Source organism: Pecten maximus, chromosome 4, assembly GCF_902652985.1.
Source record: "Pecten maximus chromosome 4, xPecMax1.1, whole genome shotgun sequence".
Classification (NCBI taxonomy): domain Eukaryota; kingdom Metazoa; phylum Mollusca; class Bivalvia; order Pectinida; family Pectinidae; genus Pecten; species Pecten maximus.
In genome coordinates, this window is record NC_047018.1 from 29533431 (window position 1) to 29557232 (window position 23802).

At 37.7% G+C, this 23802-nt stretch overlaps 1 protein-coding gene across 3 annotated transcripts; it reads left to right on the plus strand.

Annotated features, from left to right (window-relative positions):
* The first annotated feature begins 778 nt into the window (after positions 1–778).
* Positions 779–22293, plus strand: LOC117325761. 3 transcript variants are annotated; one of them, XM_033882202.1, is made up of 7 exons: positions 779–956; positions 13636–14305; positions 18935–18977; positions 19264–19392; positions 20513–20599; positions 20718–20847; positions 20878–21330. In XM_033882202.1, the coding sequence occupies exons 2-7, from the start codon at positions 13988–13990 to the stop codon at positions 21059–21061; spliced, it is 891 nt and encodes a 296-aa protein (XP_033738093.1). In that variant the 5' UTR covers positions 779–956; positions 13636–13987; the 3' UTR covers positions 21062–21330. The 3 variants fall into 3 exon arrangements, with proteins under 3 accessions (XP_033738093.1, XP_033738094.1, XP_033738095.1); XM_033882203.1 differs by having other exon boundaries at positions 779–932; XM_033882204.1 differs by lacking the exon at positions 20878–21330 and adding an exon at positions 21382–22293 and having other exon boundaries at positions 826–956.
* Positions 22294–23802: the final 1509 nt, after the last annotated feature.

Below are 23802 nucleotides of genomic sequence, written 5' to 3' on the forward strand. Positions count from 1 at the left end.
AGGAAGGTATTCTCGAATACAATCTGAGAATTCAAAACTGATAAAAATTACCTTGAATAATGTTTTTCCCGTCACTATAAAATAAATATCGACAAGAATGAGGATATAGCAGCAGTCGATAGTACTCTAGATTGTTCTAACCCGACGAGTAAGCAACGGGGAAATAACTCCTGTTACCGCCATGCTTTAATATACATGTATACCTTGATTCCATATTGGTAGAAGCGACATCAGACTGAAACATGGGCAGTGTTAGGCGGCGAATCACCTCGCTTACACTCACCTGACTTACCTTCGCGCCGTTTTATTCAAAACCATGGCTCACTATTTTGTCGCCCTCGAAATCATTATCCTCTTTTATTTTAATGGTGTGGTCTTGTGGAAACTTCTTTAATCACACTGAATGGCTCCAAAGTGTCTTACTTTTATCTACCACCCTGAAATTGGGTACATATACGCAAAGTTTGATTTTCTTCCACCCGGACGGAGACAAAGGGACTTCAATACATAATCCCCACGCAACTCGCTGTAATGGATGAATTACACCGCGGATGGTATAGGTATGAGTGTCTAAATAAGTTTGGGAAGAGCGCTGTTTATTTATTCTGGTAATATGTAGGATTGCATGAAACGGCAACTTAATGACGGAAATTGAAGCCGTGTCGTTGTACGTGCGACAGTCATCATAGCCGCCTGTCGCGCGGACGCTGCACATCTAGATTTGGCGGCAAAACAATTTGCAGATTCGTTGGTCCATACGACCACAATCGTGTTTCCATGACGGCAGGCGATCGATCACGAGCAACTTCCCGCGCTGTATTCGTAGGCCGCCAGACGGGAGAAGGATCCGTCTTTGAGCAGGTATTCAGTAGCCGTCTGCTCCGTCAGCCATTGTTTCGTCTGTGATGTGACGACTGGAATAGTCGTAAGGAGTAAGTTTTGTTATCATGTGGCAGGTAAGTGAGTTTGTGTTAGAAAAGATGGCGTGAAGTGGTTACCTAGTGGTGACATGCATGTCACCATTATCATTACAACAGTTGTCGGCACTGTAAACACACTGTCAAGAATTTTAAGGTTTTGATAGAAAAAAATCAATATTAAAATGAAACGATCTGATTATAGACACCAGGACAGGTAGATCTGTAAACATTGGATAGACACCTGTTCGTAGATAACAGTGGCAGGTCGTCTGCTGTGTACAATATCATAGGAGTTAGAGTGAAGTTTGTTTTTAATATTGGTTTATGTATACAGAAAACTAATACAACGCAAATTGCTTTTGTTTGAATTCGTTAAGATATTGGAACTCGGATATGCATTTATCTATTGTGGAAACAAATAATCTGACTTGATCTGCTTGGTATTAGAAGTAATTACTCAACAAAAACATGGCCGTTCCCAGCAGCTGAGATACACAAGTGATATGTTGACGTTCAAACCAGATGTCACGTATAAATTATTCAGTTAGTCCTTTGTACTTGGAAAGTTCTACAGCTGGTCGGCTGCCTGGTGCAGGTGAGTTGTGTGGGCAGGTGTAACGCCTGTTCGACTTCCGGTTTGATATCACGAAGGTTGCGCTCTCTATCTCAGTATTCGATCAAGTGTCATTGTATTGAACACGGAAACTTGATAATATAACGATGTAGTTTGGATAGAAACGAAATGACTGATTTTTTTGTGTTTGTATGTCTCACTACATATACGTACTTACCAAGAATGCTGTTACCAAGAGAGCATACATTGTACATGAGTGACACATGTTTTACACAGACCCCGTTTCCGGACACAATATTTTTAGAAAAAAAATATATAGTACACGTACCTAATAGTGTCCCGGCTTGAATTGACCGGACAACTAAATATTATTGTAAACCCTACACATAGTTCAAGCTATTTTAATGATTTCATGTGACTAATAAAGATAATGTTAATGATGTATAATTGATGTAGATGATGTATGACTAATTTAGATGATAGTGTGTTACTGATGTAGATGATGTCTAATTGATGTAAATGATGTCGATTGTGTGAGTCTGATGTAGGCTGTATGGGACTGATGTATATGATGTGAGTCTGACGAGATGATGTGAGTCTGATGTAGATGGTGTGTGCCTGAAGTAGATGGTGTGTGACCGAAGTATATGGTGTGGGACTGATGTTGATGATGTGGGACTGATGTATATGGTGTGTGTCTGATGTATATGATGTGTGATTGATGTAGATGGTTTGAGACTAATGTAGATGGTGTTTGACAAGATGGGATATCAAGTTTATAAAAAAAATGGCCATGACCTACTTTTAAGATCACAAGGATTAAATATTCTCAAATCTTATCTTTAAACGATTTCTTCTTCATACCAAGAGGTCCAGAGACCCGATAATGGGCCTGTTGAGTGCTGAAATGTATGAGCTTGACCTACTTTCATGGTTACAGGGGTCAAATATACTAAAACATTCCGACATCTTCCTTTCAATAACCAAGAGACCTACGTCATAATATTGGGCCATCAGTATGCTGGGATGGAGGCATTTATGTCGTGACCTACTGTCAAGGTCACGAGGATCAATTGTGTTAAACTCTTTAAACAACTTCTTCTCAATTACAATTTCTCAGTGCCATGCTATTAATCAATAAGTATACTCGGATGAATTTCTACGAAGTTTGAATATACTTTAGTATACATTATAACAAGTGTAGGATTTGAGCGTGACGTTGACAGTTCCACCTTCATCATATTATGTGTACGACATTGTAATTAAATCAACAAGTCTTCCGTCTACGCTATGCTTAATGTACACTAAAGTGGCAAACTGTATACAAGTCGAATTCACTACTCTGTGAAGTCGGTCGGCCACGCTTTGTTCATAACGTGGTCATAGATTTACGAGAGTCTAAAGGTCCCCTCGTCCCGGTTTAGAACTTGCCCGCTGCCGACTATTCGTGTGGCTTCCTTCACCTGCTGCTTGAAATACTATTCTCTCTGTTAATAAGTTTGAAATGTTTACGGTCAATGATATGATATTGTCGTGCGGTCTGTGATTGCCGATTTCTTTTACCTGGGACCCTTCAAACTTATAAATGTCCAGCCTTCTTAAGTTTCATTTTTTTTTTGTAATCCCGACGGACTCTAAATCCTCCCTCGGTCTCTCCTTTATATGACAATCACAGTTCTTGCATTCGATTGTACAGGGAAGTTTCGTAAATCCTTATGGGGTTTTGTTGGTGGTGCCATGGCCGTGATATATCCGGTGGATGGTTTCGGATAACCCCTTTATGTACGAGTTGACTACTTCATCCCATTATTTTCCTTGATGGCCATTTTCTTGTGCTCTCCTTTGTTTTTATCTTATTTGTTGACCTACCCTCTACAAGGCCCAATCAAGATATCCACACGTCTTCATAGCAGAACGGATGTTATTTTATTCTAGTATTTTGTCTTGATGTTCTGTGACAATTGAATCATACCTATTTAGTATGTAAAACACTCAACTTATGGTGTAATGTATGGTGAGACTGGTAGCTGAGGTATTGGTCTATGTATGTCTTTTTTTCTAAAGACTTGTACTGTTGTCATCTTTCTTATCCAAGATAATTTGCTGTCAAAGGAGGACATGGATGGTGTCATTTCCCCACACGTGAATTGATGCTGTTGATAGTGTTTAGTCAATTCTTTGTCGCGCTCATATCACACACTGGTTGTGATATATACCAAAGTTTATTTATACTTACCAACCTGAAGAACAAGATTCATGATATTCTATGAAGTCAGTTTTTATTGAACAAGTCTTGGTTATAAAGCTGAGATGCGTTAAATCTAAAGCTAAACATCATCTATCAGTCTACCTATCATAACTGTGGTGACCGAGAAGGCCCAACGGTCTCTGGTTATCTTTACGAGTCTAAGTTTAATCAAACGGACCATGTGGTCTTGTTGCGCAAATTCCAATTCATTTTTTATTGATATTTTGATTGCGTTTATTATATAATTAGTGTGCAAATGTTATAAAGGTTCTTGATGAAAACATACGCTAAAGACAAAATATCTAGTACAGAGTCTATTCTAAAAAGGTTGGATACTTTCCCATTTTGCCGGATCTTGTTCGCTGCATTTTGGGCCAACCTATATTGAATATAGATAAAGGTTTCTTTAATTTTGTATATGTCTCGCATGTTTCCCAGTTTTCTTTTGTATTGTCGCATCAACTATAATATCTCTTGCATACATTTAGTCTATCATTTAAGCATCAGTTATGCCAAATAGGATAGAAGCTGGTTTTCTGTCTTAACAACATTATATTTAAGAATTTATAAAACATGTTCAGAGTGATTATGTGTACAATCCAAAACATGTCGGCATATTGTTTCAGGTGCTTCACTACAAAAGCTACATTCCTGTTGTTCTAATATTTTTCGTTTTAATAGCAAAGAATAAGTGAAAAAAAATCAATACAGTAGACAAAAATACTTAGACGGGTTTTATCAAAAATGTTCAGTTGCCTCAAATTATTATTCAAAATATTTTCAATATTTTTTTGTATTGTTTGTTACCATTCCCTCACAGCCTTTCGGTATTACCCTAAATAAGACTATTGTATTTCATCAAATTAATATTTACTCGTTATTTCTGAATAATACTGTCCAAAGAATACTATTTCCGCGCTCATCTACTACATCTTTAACATACAAGATGCCTTCATTACACATATGTTTGAAGAAGATATTTGGTGTATTAACTTTTATTTATTTATTAAACCATAAAGACTGAGAGATAACGTCTTCTGGAGCTGCTTGTTCGTAAAGATATCTCGAAATAGACACGATTTCTTTCCAAAATTTTCCAAAATTATAACTGTTAACTACCTTCTCAAGTTCATTATTTGTTAAGCTCCATATTTCATTTCCTACAGCATGTCCTATATAATCAATTAATAACATTTTCAAATCTGCTGCGCTAAGTAATTCAATACTAATGATAAAAAAGATACGCAGACAAAGGATTACCCTTTCGCACTCCGCGTGTTACTTGTTTTGAACACAAATTGATTTATGCGAGTGAAAAGTTTTAAAGCAGTTTAAAATAAAGTCGTCGAAACCAAATAAACTTTTTTGTACAAATGGTCACTCAGTGGAATCAAATGCGTTTTCTAAATCTAGCATTAGAACATTCCTGATTGATGATTTTCTTCCGATTTTTCAATAATATCATTAAAATATTCTGGTACATTCACTTACGTAACGACCTATGACGAATCCCGCCTGCTACGAACAAATACTATCAACTAGTAGAGGTTGTTTTAATTCTATTGGTCAAACACGACTAAAGTAATCGGTTGAGATACAATTTCGCCGTCCCTTGTTTCAGAATCCATTTATTAATTAATCCCCGGCGCTGACTAATTCACATTTCCTGATTAGTGGATCTTAGCAGAAAGAATTAGTGGATCTTAGCAGAAAGAATTTTAGATCTGTCCAAATTTTGTTTTATTAAACTCAAAACTCGATTTCCACTTCATGACGTAATGTCATTTGTTCGTTAATGAAAAAAAAAAGTTAAACTACTTGTTATCACTTTACTCAGAAAACAACTTCCACACTAGTAACATATACATATTACATGGGCGAATTAACTGGATAACAGGACGATTATATGATAAAATTATGTATGATTATCAGTAATGTGTTACATGGTGGCGATGACGACGACGACTATGATGATGATGTGTGATTGATTTTTTGTTTCTGATTTAGATAATTTGACTCTAGTATCAGACAATATGTTTGTAGTATAAATCTCATTTTACAAGAAACAAACATGTTTCTCTAGCTTTACTTGACTTGATGACGTAACAGGTTGGACCCTCCTGTCTTTAGTTATCCGTATCAAATTAGGATCTCATTTTAACAGCCTCGACACATTAGGATTTGGATGATAACAATGGAAGCTGATTTTTCGTATTGTTAGTGTATTGATAACCGACAAGCAAGCTTTGACGAGTTAATCTCAATATCTTAATGATAGAAATACGATTGATAAGGCTGGAGGTTATCTGATGCTATCTGTGTACAGTTTGTCGACAGTCGGGCGGTAATCTTGATATGTAATGATCTATTGAGAATGTGACGAAAACCTATCCTTAGCTAGGCTGACTATTTGAAGTAATGGATAACTAATTATATGTGCTAAAATGTTAAATTACCACACCAGGAAACATAATGCTATGTCAACGCAAAACTCATAGCGACTTTTCGTCATTTAATGTTACTTTCTCCGGGTACTGAATCGGCTAATTTGGCTCAATAAGTAAACTAGAGGCCCTGGAATGACCAGAGACGAGACCTTTGGAGAAACTGACCTCTGTTATATAGCTCTCTCAACTGATCTTATCCCTGAATCATTTGCAAGCTAAGATATCCCCTTCGCATAGCCTCATCCCTGAATGAAAGTCAACCTGAAAGAAAGCCAAACTAAGATATTCCCTTCGCATGGCCTCATCGCTGAACCAATGACTAACTAATGCAGCCTCTTCGTCTGGCCTCATCCCTGAACCGTTGACAAACTAAGATATACCCTTCGCATGGCCTCATCCCTGAACGAAAGTCAAGTTATGATATCCCCTTCGCATGGCCTCATCCCTGAATGAAAGTCAAGCTAAGATATTCCCCTTCGCATGGCTTTATCCCTGAATGAAAGTCGAACTAAGATATCCCATTCGACTGGCCTCATCCCTGAATGAAAGTCAAGCTAAGATATCCCCCTTCGCATGGCCTCATCCCTGGATGAAAGTCGAACTAAGATAAACCATTCGCATGCCTCATCCCTGAATGAAAGTAAGATATCCCCTTCGACTGGTCCTACCCTTGAACCAATGAAAAACCAAGATTTCTCTCGCCTGATCTTACATTCCTTCGACTAGTCTTATCTCTGAACCAATGACACAATTGAACTCTGAACTGGGTACCTGTAAAGTGCGAAACGAAAGCAAAACGAAACGAAACGAAACGAAATCAAACGAAACGAAACGAAATCAAACGAAAAATGAAAACATTGATTTTTTTAGATAAATAAATAGAAAATATTAGACTTTACAAAGGCCTAAGTGTCCCATTCTCATCGGTGTAAAACCAACACAGGAATAAATCCATCGCAATAGGAAGAAAGAAGCATGGCGAATGCTAGCCCTCATGTATGAGGACATTTTTGTATCTGTATCTCTTTGAAAATAGAAAAAAACCTTTTGGCCTTTCAGCGGACGAGAAAAGATTGGAAATTGAGTAGAATGGGAACAGTATAGAATGAAATAAGAAAGTGGTGTGGAAGAGTCGCCTGTCTAATTGATGATGTGTTTAATTTTTGAAAGCGACCCCAAGATTCGAATGGGTCCTAACCTAGCACTATTTAGTAGCAGTTACGCTTACCCTAGCGAAGATGAAGGGAGAAGAGAGAATACCCTACCCTGTGAATTTGGTTTATCAAGGTTTTTGACGTCCATCTAAACACCTAAAAGATATTCCGAGTTATTAAATATTGGTTTTAAATACCCTATCATCTGGGCCGGCGTTATCACACCAAAAGACCACCGAGGGATCTTTATCGTGCAAGTTAGGCATTCTCACACGGGACACCAATTAAAGTCCTATCAGACGGACTTGATGTCAGTCGTAAACGGTTAATTTAAGTACTAGTGCTTTATTTTTGTGTCCGCACTTGTAAGACTTCGTTCGATGTCTGATTCAGAATATATGATTAGTCCATTATTTATAGGCATACAAATCGCGTAGTGTATTGTGTGTACACAAATTGTGTATATTAAACACGTGATTCTACCAAAAATAATCACAAATACTGGTAAAATATCTTCTTCTCAATACATTTATAATCATAAACTACATACACTGTTTCTTACCCACCTGCTAATTAAGAATTACTGATAGCCAACTATTACTTTCAAAATGAAGGGACATTAATCTTACAAGTTAACGTAGTTCAACTTGCTATAAGCGCTATTTCAAGCATCCAGTTGAAAAGAACAAGTTGGTTTTACGAAAATCTCCGAACAAAGCTGAAATAAAATAAAATATATTCCTTTTTGAACCATAGGAAATCCACTTAACTAATCCAGTACTTATATATTGTCTAAAACATATCCAGAATTATTCACAGTTCATCAAAGTTACAGAAATAGCGTCGTCCTCTGATGCTTCCATTCTGTCTATACTCCCGACACGAGCAATAACGGAACAGCGCGTTAAGCCGGCGTTTTTAAACGAATCGCGCCTTTCAAGTGCAGCAATTTCCCCGGAACTCTAACTTTTCATGATCAGATACACACCTGGCTTTCCTACCATAAAAGGAGTTGCTTACAATCACCTATGTCACGTGATTTTAGATCGAGCGTGCAACAATACATTACGCGATTTGCACGCCTATAAATCGTAGACTAAGCATATTATCTAAATATAGATATTTTATATTTTAAAAACTGAATATTGCGATAAATTCATTCGTTCCTGTGTGTTGTTTTAACACCGATGAGAATGAAACACTAAGGCCTTTGTAAAGTCTTTTTTTTTTTTTTTTTTCAATGTTTTCATTTTTCGTTTCGTTTGATTTCGTTTCGTTTCGTTTCGTTTCGTTTTGCCATCGTTTCGCACTTTACAGGTACCCCTGTGAACCAGCCTTGTCTCGTGTTTGTGAGCCTATCTTTTTATCTACACTCAGAACGAGTATTGACTTCTCCATCAGTCAACCGCTCTGTAGTTTAACAATATCACCAGCAGTTGTAGATTAGTGCCGACAAGACAGCAATAACATTAAACCAGACACCCTCCCGAGGGCACTGAGCAACGCTCTTCGAAGTTTACTGTACTATATATAAGGTTGTATTGTGTAAAACACATACATCGTGACGTCACACAAGAAAATGACCTCCTTCATTCAAGGACGTGCTGGTCGATAATTCAAAGTAATTGTTTACTTAGAATCCACAACTGGTTTTTATGAGAATTAGTACGCGCTACCATAACTCGTGGTCTCGGGGCATTTATTTTTATTAATTTCCAATCATATTGCCAAATGCTAACGGGCATTTAAAGTGCAACAATTAACTTACCTCATGTTTTATTGAGTACTGACCTGCACAAACTTGGAATCTTCACAGTTTCCTACAAGCAATTGTACAACGGAAGCACGCGGGACACTGGTTCAGAATACTGTATACACCATGTTCCATATTTTGGTAACACCGCGCTACTATTACATACTTGCTTACATTGGAATATTAGAAAAGAGATAGCAAATAGCGTTTTTCATCTGTGTAAGCTGGTCGTTCCCAACTGGGTACCTGGCGGTGGTCTAGACAGGAATGACAAACGGAGAATAAAACGTAGACCATTTTACATGAATAATACAGGGTGTTCGATACGGGTGATCAGGGTCAGATACAGGTCACGTGACGTCATCAGAATGAGAAACCGATCTGGTGACAACAGACCATCAGGCAAACCAGTCAGCACCGATTTCATGATTCGGAACTAGAAACTCCATTGGTGGTTCGTAACTTTAAGTATAGGCTATTTACAGACAACTAATTTATAGTTCTGAATCGGTTTATCGTTTTGGACTGCGAAATCCATTGATTGTTTAAAACTTGAACTAGAAATCAAGGCCTAGAAGCCTCTCATTGATTCTGGAAAGTCTGCTTGTTCGTTCTGGATTAGACGTTTATAGATAGTTCTTTGCTAAAATGCTTGCTGGTGGTTCCGTACAAGACCGATAGCGCTGATTGGAAGGTTGTTGATTATTTCGTAATTGGAGTGTCGGCTTGTAATCAATGCAATGGGGCAGAAAGCCAAGACTCCTTCAATTTCGCTAAATTGAATAGTATACTAAGGGTATTTTCGGGTTAGAGTTTTGTTACATATTTTGTTTGTATTTCTGTGTTAGAAATTAGATGTATGATGAGGTTGAGAGTTTGAGGTTTTCGAGATAATTGGTTTGTTAAATCCGTTAGGTGCCAGTTCGAAGCTAAAGAATTTTTCCATACAAGATCCCATCACACATGTTCTCGTTCAGTTGGCCACCAATTATAACTTGTCCGAGACTCTGATTGTGTCTGAAGATAATAGGTGTAGGGTTGGTCCTATCGTTTGTGTTGTGTCGCCGATTGTAAGTACAGGGTTGTCTAACTAACATGTCACCAAGCTGTACAGCGATCTCAATGTACATCGGCTGTACCATACATACAAAACAACTTTTCCAAAATTACTATATATTGTTGTTCATGTAATACATCGTTGGCCGAAACAAAGTTGAAATCCCTGCTGACAACGTAACCTGAGATCACTGTTTAAAATGAGTGTATTACTTGTCATTTTGATATAGGTCCATGAAACAAAACTAGTACCAAACTATTTCTACGTTTTCATTACTCCGCTCCTAAGAAACCGTACAAAAGAGTAATTAAGTTCCAAATGGACTTGAATCTATTGTGTCTGTCAAAAGCTTAGTTAATAAGCTATTGCTATGTTTTATTGGCCTATATTTTACTTGTGTATTAAAACAATGTACACTCGTATCATATCCATTGTCTAATGCTTGTTTCATCATCAGCCGTACTTAATTTGCTTTATTGCTGTTAATCACCGATGGTTGATGAATTTAAGGTTTCCTAAGCTTATTCCTTCGTAATCAATTACACAGCATTATTACGTAACATGTCGTTCTCAAATTAGAACCAGTGTTTAATGTATCTTATATAATTATCAAGTTACGCATTCGTCTAAGTTAATATCTAGCTAGTACATTTTAAGTATACATCGTCAATCAAAATTAAAACCCGTCACAGTTAAGATGAAATATATTGGCCTGTAATGAATTCGGCTGTATAGCATTGACAGTTCATTGGCAGCAATGTGTGATCGTTTGGTGTTGTTGTATACAAGTATCAAATACTTCATCATGCACAAACTGCACACACATCTCTTGTGCTGGTATCTTAATTCGCTTAGATGGCTTGCAATTGTCCGTTACGTGGAGTCGTTATCTTAATTCACTTAAAGGAGTTCCAACTGTCTGTGGTATCTGAATTCATACAACAGGGGATTTCTGTACCCCGCTGGAGAGCTTTCGACTGTCCGCTCATTCGATCGAATATATCCTCATGAACTTGAAATCAAGGACTGAACATGCTCTTATACATATTCTGCATATCCTGAGCTTTAGTTAAAACGTAACAAATATGACAATCAGCTTATCACTTAACTGTTATAAGCACGCATCCCTCTTGTGAATTTCCAATTTCTCAATAGTAACATTCCAGCTTCCCCAACTGTCAGTTTTACCATGTCTTATTTGATTTGATATTCATATACCTGTTCCCATTATCATGCCTTTTGTGATAGATAGCGACTGCTGAAGAAAAAAAAGGGCTTAACCCCAACTCTTTAAGACACAGTACGACGAAGGCTATGGAGTTGTTAGGTCGACACACCATCTTATTGTTTTCTATTTCCTCGTGAAGTATTGACCGTTTCATTCTCGTGTAACCCGGACCCTTCCAGAATATCAGATTGTGTTTTTTTGTTTTTTTTTGTTTTTTTGTTTTTGTTCTCTTTAAATGTTTCCGCGTTGATCTTTCCATATTTTGCCCATATTCTATCGATTTTGAGTTGGAATCACGATTTCTACACGTCAGTAGCGTCTTGTTGTTTATTCAACCTGTTTTAAACTGATTATAATAATCAGAAAAGTATGCAACTTTTAAAGGAAAAGATAAATTATGCTTCCTATCTTTGCCGGAGTCACTGTAATTGTAACTGTTATTATGTTATATACAAATCATGGGCAAGTCTCGTGTAAGCGAGATGTGAGAAAAGTGTTGTAAATTGAATTACGTAGATTTCCGAGAGATAAATATAGGGACGTGTACTTTTGGTTCGTCGTAACTACACACTGTATCGGTAATAATGCCTGTCTGTCATGTCATTCCAAACCTTCGTAATGATCCACACTCGGTGTTTATCGTAGGATTAACACTGTCGACATTTGTTCTATGGGAGCCTTTGGGATTTAGCAAAAAGTACTTAGGAGGAATAAAAGGAGGAAGTTCGTCACCGACAATATATATATATATTAGTCGTAGGAATTTAAAGATTCAACGATCGTTCTGATGACGCATTGTAAAGTTTTAAACTACGAACCATCCAATGTCGAGCTCAATGGGGACTGCTCAATCCGATGACAACATTGAACAAAGTCCCATGGTGGAATTGAATGTACATGTACATTAAATAGGTAAACCAACGCACGAACTAGAGTGGTTGATTAATAGGCACCTTAATATATATCTGTGATGCTGAAGACGATTTTGATTTTTCGATTTGTATTGTTTTGAGTGTTGAAGGTGTCTAGTTTCTCTCCTCTACAGCCCCGTATTACGCCAGACGTCCGATCAATCGTCCCCGTCCTGTACCACACGAAGTGATGGCCCCCTCATACTGACGCTAAATTTCACTGTTTTAGTCTGGCGGCAGGAGATGTCGAGACAACATGCAATACGTTATACACACATCATACCACCGATCTTACGTAAAAGAATAAAATGATTTTATATCACTTGGCAAAGTTCCCGTGCGTCAGATGTACAACCTTTACCCCGAACAACGCAACTCGGGACGTATAGCTTGCTAGACCGGCTCTGCTTATCATCAAAACGAGGTTTAATAAATTTGAAATTGTTTTCAAAGACGGTTTCCTATGGACCTTTATAACCTTTATTTCTACTTCATTTGCAAATATATACTGTAATCAATAAAAAGCGATACTTTGAGAACCTTTTAAACTGCCTGTCATTGTAAAACCATGTAAAGCGCTGATAATTCCTCCCGACACATTGAGCTAATGACATCGAGTGCGTGGTCATTAGTGACCGTCAACGCCTGATGTCCATTATACACAGACATCTCGGTGGCCAAATGTCGAGTGGTGGCGTATGAAATCAGCATTATAAAGAATATACTTGTTAGCTGTCAAATTCACTATGTCACCAGTAGTCGATAGACACAAGCAGGTCAAATCTAGGATTTAAAGTAGTCTTTATAAAGTGAAGCAACTCTATCATCGGCACAAATCGATTTCCCAGTGACAAGTTAATGAAACGTAAATTAGTTCCAAGTTTTCATGATTATCCAGAAAGTGGATATTCAGATTTGTTTAAGAGATGATGATGTTCTATTTTTGTAAAATTGCTGTTTGTTATAAAATTTAATTTTGATTTTAATTTACACCCTGTGAGACGAATATTTTTGCTTTACTTTAATTTGTAGTAAAACAAGACGAAAGAGGCGTGATTTAACTGCTTTGTGCTACTGAGATAGAAGTTGAGTGATATGTTTTAAGCACAAGAAATTAACGAACGCGCCTTCTACTATAAACAAGGAGGCGAAGCGGGATAATCACAAACATCGAGCCTTTTCGTCTCAGTGTGCCGGGTAATAATTGTCCTGTTACCAAGTGTGAACTTTTTTTCTTTATTTATGTATTTTCTATACAAAAGTTCAGGTAAACATTAGGGAATCATTTAGTTTCAAGTTTGTAAATCTTCATGTATGACCTTTTTTTCTGATTTCAATTACAGGTGTTGAAGAAGCGCCATCTACATGGAATGAAACAGTGAACGATTGAGAAGTGACTGATGGCACTGACTGACAAGATGTAACCAACTTCAACATCTCTCGTCTGACCTTGGAAGGAAAAATGAAGGAGACACGACTTTACTTTGTTTCATTTACTACAAACTGTATTTACTAAATGTACCATTTTATACAAAAACCCTCACTGAATATAACGTGCTCGCTGTTGACGCTACCGTATGGGATATCTAATAGTGCGAATAACCGTGGGAGCTACAAGAGTTTGTTAGCCTCAAATGGAGTCTTGGTGTATTGTTTTTGTGTTTTGAAATTGCAACCACAAATCTCTGATCCACTATGACCAACAGAGATGACCCCATGCATGGTGACCCTGACCAATCATCCACGGTGCTCCTTCCCCCAGATAGAGTGGACAGATCAGACGCCGTACCCATGTTAACTTGCGACGCTGATGATGACCGTGACGACCACCGGAAGTCAGAAGGCTTTCTTACCATCACCCGGAAATACGTCCCGACGATGAAGTTGCAGAGGCCAGCATGTAGCACGGTGCGGCGATTTCTGCTATTGATTGTGGGGTGTGTTCTCGTCGGATTGTCGTTGATCCTCATGGTAACCGGAACCATTAGATTCCACCAGTGCCAGAATCACAAGGTAATTCAATTTTGTCGTGTCGCCATCAATTCCGCAGGGCATTTCAGAGAAAATGACACCAGTAATGGGCGCTTGTTAAAACCTCGAATTCAAATTGTATAAAACGCTGTCTTTGTGTGCTTTCAATGTAGGTAAAGCTCGATATTGCAGAATCAAAACTCCTATATCAAGCGAAATCAATTGGAAATTGCTGTTTTGTACATTTTCTTTAAAAAAGATATATATATATAGTCTAGCGAATTTTCTCGTGTGTATTGATAAAAAGAACGGCGCCTGTCTATATTTGTCTCTAGTCTAAACTATGGTAGTGTAAAACTTAGTTATAAGGGCGTCGTTTGGTGGAGCCCCCTTCACGTGATGTAACAAACGAACGTAATTGTTCGATGTCTGACAGCAGCCAAGTACTTTTGATACTAAATAACATTATTGGTTTATGTCTACCCAAGATAAATCATATCGATCGGATTTCTTTTTAAGCTTTAAAGACAATTACTATTTTTTAATCCGTAAAGTACTGATTCAGCATCATGCCATTACGAACTTTTAGTGCAAAAAATGCCTTTGGATATTGCGATATCCTCTTTCTCCGCTACATTTCGCTATTTTCTGTATTTTCATAGCATTTCAGTTTGCCTACGCATGCGTTGGCAATCTCACACTTCCGCTTCATCTCGGTAATGTTTCAATTCTACTGGTCGTTATGTCCTCGTGATTTACTGGTTTATTGTTCACACCTCATACTATCACCTTAATCTCACTGTCATTTTTTACATAAAGCTAACACTTGTTCTACCTGTCATATTTCCATTGCTAGGTTGTGTATCTCGAACAAAAAACAAAAATCTGCTCTGAATTTCTTCATCAAGGTTTTATCATGATCTAAATCATCAACAAATTCGATTCCCTTCTAGTAGTCTAGTCCGATTTACCATGATACTTACAATATATTCTTCCGCGTAGACTGCTTGGGCATGCGATATCATCACTTAAGTACTACAAAAGGGTACATTGTCTACAAAACGATCGTACCGTAGATAACCAGGATCATCTACAAACCGTGATATAGGTGATGGGGGCCTGGAGTAGTCGTAGGTTAATACGGTAACTAACAACAACAGGAGATAAAACAATGGATTTATACGGGCTAACAATGACAATAATGGGAGGATATTACATCATCAGATGAATGTAATTAGCGTTAGTAACTACGTTGTACTAGTCTTAAACACCACTAACACAATCACATGAAACAAAAAAGCAACAACAAAAACGACAAAAAACAAAAAAAAAAAAAAAAACCGGCAAACAACAAGAGTAAACATGAACAAGACACCACGTTCTGGTCCTTACATTTCAATTTCCACTCAAGCCAGACTCAATGAAACAACTTAATTTAATCTGTTTCGTTTGTCAGTGAATTTGACCAGATTAAAAGCATTTTACGCTTATAAAAAATATTGTGCACAATTCAATTTCTGTATATTCTTTAAAATACTAGTTATCAGGAGGAAGCTATAAAAACCAGCCGATTATATAGGAATGAATTCCTAGATCTCGCCTCTGTTGTGTTTTGGAGCCGACGACTGGAGGAGGGTATCAACCTCTACCAAAGACATTCTAGTATTAGAATGACATTCAGTTTAGAGATATGGAGGTGATTAAACTAAGCATTTCAATTCTTTATACGGCAGAACAAAATAGATGAAATAGTGATAGTGAAGAACTACATTTCCATATCATCTGAGGAATATCGCTCGTAAAAGGTCGTGTCTGTCGATACGGAAATGTACTTTAATACTGAACTATTGTAAGCGTGTCGACCACAATGACAGAATTCCATACGCTATTTTTTTCCAATAAAAGATTGCAAGGCTCAGCATTGTATAAACCTTACGTTGTATAGGCCATTTAAAATGGAACTGGTAGCCCATATCAAAATTCCAATATAAGTGAAGAGATTTTAAAGATTTCCATTGAATGCCTCGTTGTAGTAGAGCTTCGTATATCTACTTCTGGGACGAGCAAGCATGTCATGGAGGATATAGCCGACGACATTTCTATTTAGATCCCTGACAGGCGGAGAACAAGTTGTTCTATCGATGACATAACGACTGAACACACACACGAGAGCGCATGCCGCGCACGTCAGTCTTGATTTACTGGGAATCTTATCTCAAGATATAGCTACATCCTGATTTAATTGCCATCAAGGGATAAGAAGGACATGTATTTCTCAATTTAATGTATAGATTGAAAAGTCGATGATGGCAGGCTTTGTCGAATAAGAAGAGCAGTGAAGCTATAATTGTTAATCGATTAGAAATTCAACGACGTAGATACCTCACATTCACAGCATCCCACTCTACGTGTCAACTGGATATTTAACGTCAGTAAGAGGTGTACTGTTCTGTCATTAGTGAATATTTAACGTCAGTAAGAGGTGCACTGTTCTGTCGTTAGTGAATATTTAACGTCAGTAAGAGGTGTACTGTTCTATCATTAGTGAATATTTAACGTCAGTAAGAGGTGTACTGTTCTATCATTAGTGAATATTTAACGTCAGTAAGAGGTGTACTGTTCTGTCATTGGTGAATATTTAACGTCAGTAAGAGGTGTACTGTTCTGTCATTAGTGAATATTTAACGTCAGTAAGAGGTGTACTGTTCTGTCATTAGTGAATATTTAACGTCAGTAAGAGGTGTACTGTTCTGTCATTAGTGAATATTTAACGTCAGTAAGAGGTGTACAGTTAGTGGTGAATATTTAACGTCAGTGAGAGGTGTACTGTTCTATCATTAGTGAATATTTAACGTCAGTAAGAGGTGTACTGTTCTATCATTAGTGAATATTTAACGTCAGTAAGAGGTGTACTCTTCTATCATTAGTGAATATTTAACGTCAGTAAGAGGTGTACTCTTCTATCATTAGTGAATATTTAACGTCAGTAAGAGGTGTACTGTTCTGTCATTAGTGAATATTTAACATCTGTAAGAGGTGAACTGTTCTGTCATTAGTGAATATTTAACGTCAGTAAGAGGTGTACTGTTCTGTCATTAGTGAATATTTAACGTCAGTAAGAGGTGTACTGTTTTATCATTAGTGAATATTTAACGTCAGTAAGAGGTGTACTGTTTTATCATTAGTGAATATTTAACGTCAGTAAGAGGTGTACTTTTCTATCATTAGTGAATATTTAACGTCAGTAAGAGGTGTACTGTTCTGTCATTAGTGAATATTTAACGTCAGTAAGAGGTGTACTGTTCTATCATTAGTGATAATTAAACGTCAGTAAGAGGTGTACTCTTCTATCATTAGTGAATATTTAACGTAAATAAGAGGTGTACTCTTCTATCATTAGTGAATATTTAACGTCAGTAAGAGGTGTACTGTTCTGTCATTAGTGAATATTTAACGTCAGTAAGAGGTGCACTGTTCTGTCATTAGTGAATATTTAACGTCAGTGAGAGGTGTACTGTTCTATCATTAGTGAATCTATTCTGTCGTTAGTGAATATTTAACGTCAGTAAGAGGTGCACTGTTCTGTCGTTAGTGAATATTTAACGTCAGTAAGAGGTGTACTGTTCTGTCATTAGTGAATATTTAACATCTGTAAGAGGTGTACTGTTCTGTCATTAGTGAATATTTAACGTCAGTGAGAGGTGTACTGTTCTGTCAGTGACTATTTAACATCTGTAAGAGGTGTACTGTTCTGTCAGTGACTATTTAACGTCAGTAAGAGGTGCACTGTTCTGTCGTTAGTGAATATTTAACGTCAGTAAGAGGTGCACTGTTCTGTCAGTGAATATTTAACGTCAGTAAGAGGTGCACTGTTCTATCATTAGTGAATATATTTAACGTCAGTAAGAGGTGTACTGTTCTATCATTAGTGAATATTTAACGTCAGTAAGAGGTGCACTGTTCTGTCATTAGTGAATATTTAACGTCAGTAAGAGGTGAACTGTTCTGTCATTAGTGAATATTTAACGTCAGTAAGAGGTGCACTGTTCTGTCATTAGTGAATATTTAACGTCAGTAAGAGGTGAACTGTTCTGTCATTAGTGAATATTTAACGTCAGTAAGAGGTGAACTGTTCTGTCATTAGTGAATATATAATGTCAGTGAGAGGTGTAGTGTACTGTTAGTGGTGAATGCTTTCGCTGGCAATTACATTCAGTCAACACCTACCCGGAAATATAACGATTGTCTTAGAACTATCAAAGAAGAATATGTTTCTCGTTGATTACTCTACGGCCAAGTGCAAGCGATGACGATCTTTGAATCTTGCGGAACTAGAGTTCCATATTTCCCTATAGGGGAGCAGCAGATTCTTCTAGTAAATGGTTAGTGTTGAGCATGCTGAGCGAATTGATATTGTCAGTATTCTCCTATGTAAATCAAAGTACAAAGATTTACCAACTCTCGCATAACTTGTCAGACGTCGATAGACAGTGATATGGTCCATAGAATTAATCTTGTTGATCTTTATTCTAGAACCACTGTACCATTGTTGAATTATTCTTTTCAAATAACATGTAAAGATATCTGGCGAACTTGATTTTCCCTTCATTTACTGTATTATCACAACACGTGTTCCGCGGTGTATACATGTATTTCCTTGTCTGATTATAGGGGTCTTCAGTCTGGGACAACCAGTTCCTTGGAACTCACTTCGGTAACTATACATGGCAATTCAGAGATATTTAATGAATAACTTCATTTTAATACATCGTTTTAGTCAAGCTACTCAAATTGATGGTGATATTTGTATATTAAATGAAATACTGATAAGCGCATATGAGACAATTTCCTGGTAAATTACTTCACATAACCCTAACTTTATCAAAATGGCGACGGTTTTAAATTATCTAAATGGTGTGTCATACAGAAAACTTTTTTTTTTTTACAAATCTAACAACCATTCCTATACATATACTGTTATTTTGCTACCTATTTGATAGCGGATCTGGTGTCTTTAAACAACTTCGCTCTGGAGAAGGTCACTGCACAGACGTCAACCAACATAGCGGCAGCAGACGGCGAATCCAAGTATGCTGTAGATGGCGACATCAATACGTGCTCAGAGACAGGTAACATTTTCTGGGTGTAGAATCATCTGGTAGATGTCAAATATCTCACCTGTAACCTAAGATCTGTATCTAATAGATCGATGTCAGTGTGATTCGTAACTTATGTTAAGTCTGTCATCATCATATAGTGGGATGTCCTCATCAACCCTTACCTTACCCCGTCTGTACATCTGTCCTTAAGTCAATATTCTTGACAGAGATATAGTTAGAAATACTTAATCAACCTTTCTCGGGTTTCCTATTGGTCAGTAGATGGTCATGTTTGATATTGAGATTGATTGAAGAACAAGGAAGCGATATTGGATTTTGACTATTAGATTCATCACTAAACTATTTTTCTAAGAAAGTCCAGGTACAATGTGATTTTATATTTAGGTTTGATTTTTCCATAACAGGACTAATATTATTCGTGTTGTCGCTTTGTCGCGTTTAGAAACTCTGACAACCCGAGATTTAGTAGATAAAATGTCGTATTGTTGCGTTTTCAAACCGCGACATGGCGACAACACGACAACCCGACATTTTGAACACGCTAATTAGCGCGTACGGAATCTCGGGTTGTCGCGGTAAACATTCGTGTTGTCGCCTTGTCGCGGTTTGATATTTCTCAAAGTTCATTTGTATGCTTCTTTTTGTCCGCAGTTTTTGCATCTTGAATAAAAAAAATAAGGAATATTTCGTTTACACATTACTATTAAAGACAGTATACCAGATGGTATCTTCACTCAGAATGGTAAATTCCAAACATAAATAGGGAATAAAGGAAGAACATAATACAGGTATATCCTAATTGCAGAGTACAAGCGAAGATCATTGTGAGAATCACAATCCCTCTCGAATCTCTTAGCATATAAACAGGTCGATGATGTTTTATCTAGTTGATACAATGAAACCTGATTTTACCTACCACTGATTTTAATGACACCCTGTCTCACCCGACCATATTCACCGGAACTGCGACATGCTCTTATGTCATTGCCGACTTTACCGACACACTGTCACATCTGATACATTGACTCGGCCACACCGTGTGTCGGTAAGGTCAGGTTTCACTGTATACACAATATGTTATAAGTTTGATATTGGTGATATGTTGACTACTGGTTGTTTGTCATTGTAGACGCGGAGATTCGTCCTATCTGGGAGGTAGATCTGGGTACCGTCCGACCTGTGGGTGACGTCATGATCCACGGCCGCGTAGGGTTCGGTAAAGGGATTTACTTACTTCTTGCTGTCAATTCGCATTTTAATAAACGCACTCGCAATTTGTAACTCATTTAATGTTTTAAATTTGAGATGTTTATGATTGCTGTCTTTGCCCTTAGATTTCCATGACATGTACGTGTACATCAGAAACACTAACTCCAGTGGTGACCGCCAGGTGTGTTTCAGTCACCCCGAGCCCCTAAATAGTCACGTGCTCGTCACAAACTGTCGTCAGGACCTCAGCGGCAGGTACGTAGATAATGATGGTTTGTTCTTTAGATACGTAACGGTGGTTATGACCTCTGATTGTTTGTTCTTTAGATACGTAACGGTGGTTATGACCTCTAATTGTTTGTTCTTTAGATACGTAACGGTGGTTATGACCTCTGATTGTTTGTACTTTAGATACGTAACGGTGGTTATGACCTCTGATTGTTTGTACTTTTGTTTTCTAGATACGTAACGGTGGTGATGACCTCTTATTGTTTGTTCTTTAGATACGTAACGGTGGTGATGACCTCTGATTGTTTGTACTTTTGTTCTTTAGATACGTAACGGTGGTTATGACCTCTGATTGTTTGTACTTTTGTTCTTTAGATACGTAACGGTGGTGATGACCTCTGATTGTTTGTACTTTTGTTCTTTAGATACGTAACGGTGGTTATGACCTCTGATTGATTGTACTTTAGATACGTAACGGTGGTGATGACCTCTGATTGTTTTTTTACTTTTGTTCTTTAGATACGTAACGGTGGTTATGACCTCTGATTATTTGTACTTTAGATACGTAACGGTGGAGATGACCTCTAAGGACCGTGCTCCTAATGTGCGCCTGGTGCTGTGCGAGGTCATCATCACACAGAGGTAACAACACACATTTGTAAAGGCGGTAACATTCCGGGGACTTCAAACAAAAGGTGGCATCAGACCTGTGGTACGAGGAAGTGTTAGATAAGAGACAATGATGCAAGTTGGAAATATTTCAAATTTCCGAAACATGGACAATCGTACGCGATATCGTTTGTACTATAATATATACGAGGGACATTATCGATGGCAGAAACGTGAACTGGAATTGCATGCCATAAAATGGACTAAAATGACACGGATCACGTGACACTAGTATTTTTGCTGTGACGGCCACTCGTCAGCAGAGGGACGACAGTCCTAAAGATATCTGATTTATGTACTTTTATAGACTGCCGTTCCAGTCAGGGTATTTTATACGGATGTGTGCGCTGGACAATCATGTGTTGTAGTGTTTGTACGTCTATACATTGTATATATAAGTGTGTAGATTCATTTACGTTTTTTGTTCAATCATTGGTTTTGTGTCCAGATGTATTATGTAAAACCGTGTTTCATCATTTCTAGAAGCTTCCCCAGTAGAGGGCGTCCCTAAACACAGAGTTTTATTGCCATTGACGACTCATTTAAATTTGTACAATATTACTGGAGAAACTGAGAATGCCACAAAGTGTGCGAACGTCACTCATACGTGTCTGGTGATTGTTTCTCAATGAGGACCAATATGTCTACTGTGTTAACACGCTAGCTGTGATCTTGCTTGGAATCTAGATATGGAGTAGTTTACAGATGTAACATATTGTGTTTGACGCATCGTTTCTTCAAACGACAACATATTATCGGTGAATCGTGTGGTTTCTCTCTCTGAGAAATAAAGCTATATTTACACTGGTCGTGTGTGTTGGTTTGTCAGGTGTAGGGGAATGAATATTTACTGGTTGTCATGGTGACAGTGTTGAGATTATCTCTTTGACATCAAATGTACAGAAAAACTGACGTAATTTTCGAAAAGCGGGTAATTACAAAGGTTTCCAATTTCACATCAGTTAAGAATGTCCTCGATACAAAATATTTACAATATCTCGTACAGTTTTTCACCACTCCGTTCGTTTTGCGTACCACTTGTCTGTCGTTCTATAAGAAACATGAGTGCAATTTGCCTCCGATTTTCAGTGTGATCAAGCTTACTTCTGACATGGAATGTCAAATCAAAGCAGTTTGATGAAGCAGTGTTGTATGTTTTTTAATCAAGCGTTGAAGAGGCGTGCATCATGGCAAGAATGTTGGCCTGAGCTAGTTTGTTGATCCCAGTATTTGACCAAATAAATTCTATAAAGACCGTTCGTAATTAATATTTTTTCCGGATATCATTCACGAGTGTCGTGTCGGCCGTAACATATGCGTATAGAGCCGACGGAAAAGGTGTCCCATACCACGTGACATTTTCACCAAGGCTCACCATTAATTTTCTTTAGAGACATTGCACGAGGAGGTGTTGGTTTTGGAATTGGCTTCGGGAACATTTGAATACATCCAACTAATTTTCTCCACATTTACAGACTTACTGTGTTTTCGATCCGCCCGAGCTTCATCGAAGGCGTCAAGGCATCCATTAACTCTGTATTAGCTTTTTCGTAATTTACCTCAGGAGCGGGCTAAACCCCAAGTGTAACACATCATAATTATAGGACTGTTTCAGACTCGATGTTCAAGTTTCTTGTTTCTAATCATAGACCATACACTGACCAAATCTGGTAAAGCTTTTGTGATCTATTTTGCACTTTCACTCAATTTTTTTTAACTGATTTTGCTACATGTAAAACTCGGTAAAACTATTAGTGTGGGCCGTGTTCATTCCTATATTATTTTAAATCTGAATTTAAAATCAATGCGGAGCTGTTGGTCAATCGGTAAAGTTGTCTCGTTTGGGGATTATACAAACCTAGTGCATAGAAAACGAAGAGGCATTGCTTCATTTACAGTAGCTAACTTACGTTGACCGGAAGTCGTTCAACGGAGGTTTATATGATAATTTATTATACTTCAATAATGTAACGCAGTTAGGGATTAGTTGAGAGCCGTCATGTGTCGGGGAGACTTCACTTCATGTGCCCCTCGTGTGTTCCCCCTCCTTGCGGAACCCCTTGTTTTTTTGTTTTTTTTGAAGAGTTGTCATTCCTGATACGGAACTCCAAAGTGTTTCGATCAATAAGCATGGCAGACAACAGACGATTTCATGTGGCAGACGACAATTAAATCAATAATATTATGCAGGTAAAGGACGCCGATAACACCAAACGTGCCACAAAATGTGCAGTAAAATGTTAATTGCTTATCGAGTGTGTATTTCGGTATAATAAACAATGTATTGTCCTTGTTATAGGGAGACATGAGGAA